At 63.7% G+C, this 1,092-nt stretch overlaps 1 protein-coding gene across 1 annotated transcript; it reads right to left on the bottom strand.

Annotated features, from left to right (window-relative positions):
* Window positions 1-97: 97 nt before the first annotated feature.
* On the bottom strand, window positions 98-791 carry LOC104541640 (transmembrane emp24 domain-containing protein 4-like). The gene is made up of 3 exons (XM_010185750.1): window positions 600-791; window positions 365-511; window positions 98-277 (listed from the first exon to the last, which is right to left on the bottom strand). The coding sequence occupies exons 1-3, from the start codon at window positions 789-791 to the stop codon at window positions 128-130; spliced, it is 489 nt and encodes a 162-aa protein (XP_010184052.1). The 3' UTR covers window positions 98-127.
* Between the last annotated feature and the right edge of the window lie 301 nt (window positions 792-1,092).

The following is a 1,092-nucleotide window of genomic DNA, read 5'->3' on the forward strand; positions in this document are numbered from 1 at the left end:
GGGGTTTTGGGGGGGTCCCCTCAGGGCTGTGGGGGCTCCCATCAGGGTGGGAGAGCCCCCCCAGGCTCTGGGAGCACCCTTTGGGGTATGGGAGCCGCCCCCCAGGGTGTGGGAGGATATGGGGGGGCTACACCAGCTTTTTGGCCTCGAAGAAGCTCTTGAGGTGCCTCATCTGCCAGATGCCGGTGAGGATGAGGATGATGGTTTGGGCAATGGACCACCACAGCACCCGCTGGTTGGTGCTCTCGCTCGTCATGCGGAAACGCTCCTCCCGGTACTGAAAAACAAAAATAAAGGAGGAGCTGTGGTAAAAAGAGGGGGGGAAAAAGAGGGGGTTTCGTGCCCCCCGGAGCCCCCTCCTCACCCGCTGGTAGTTCTGCTCCTTCTGGATCTGCTCCACTTGGTCGAGGAGCTGGCGGGCACGGAGCTGCAGCTCTGTCAGCTTGTCATTGGCGGCGATTTCGGGGTAGTTGTTGGTGTGTTCACCCACCTGGATGTCCAGGTGCACCCGCTGTGGGGGTAAAAATTTAGGGGTCACATCAGAGGATGCCTGCTGACACCCCCACCCCACGTTTGGGGCTCCCTCCGCTCCCCGTTACCAGTTTGCCGCCGGCGAAGAGCGCCATGCGGGTAGAGTTGGAGTGAAGGCAGATCTGGTGCTCGCCCGGCGTGTGGGAGGTGAAGGTGAAGCGTCCTTCGGAGCCGTATTGCCGCGACAGCACCACCTGCACCGGGGGGACATCACCACCGTCACCCACGGGGCACCCCCTCCTCCTGGCGGGGCACCCCATGCTCCCCAGGGACACCCTGTCCTTGTTCGAGGGCACCCTGTGCACCCCAGGGACTCCACACCCAGGCTGGTGGGTGCTCCATGTACCCCACAGGCTTCGCTTCCCAGCTGGTGGGCACCCAGACACCCCCTGCCCCAGCTGGTGGGCACCCCATATGCTCCAGAAACCCCACACCCAAAAGAGTGGGTACCCCAGGGAACCCCTACCATCACTGGCAAGCACCCCATGCTCCCTAGGGACCCCACACAGAGACTGGTGGGTGCCCCATGTACCCCAGGGACCCCCTGCCCTGGCTGGTGGG

This window comes from Mesitornis unicolor, unplaced genomic scaffold (assembly GCF_000695765.1).
Source record: "Mesitornis unicolor isolate BGI_N332 unplaced genomic scaffold, ASM69576v1 scaffold47945, whole genome shotgun sequence".
In the NCBI taxonomy this organism is placed as follows: Eukaryota; Metazoa; Chordata; class Aves; order Mesitornithiformes; family Mesitornithidae; genus Mesitornis; species Mesitornis unicolor.

What these genes read in the sequence shown, in the direction of transcription:
- LOC104541640 (XM_010185750.1), bottom strand. Translation starts at nt 791, where the DNA reads ATGGGGTGCCCCGCCAGGAGGAGGGGGTGCCCCGTGGGTGACGGTGGT. An exon ending in TCTTCGCCGGCGGCAAACTG is followed by an intron (nt 512 to 599) that starts GTAACGGGGAGC and finishes TTACCCCCACAG; the next exon opens with CGGGTGCACCTGGACATCCA. An exon ending in AGGAGCAGAACTACCAGCGG is followed by an intron (nt 278 to 364) that starts GTGAGGAGGGGG and finishes TTTGTTTTTCAG; the next exon opens with TACCGGGAGGAGCGTTTCCG.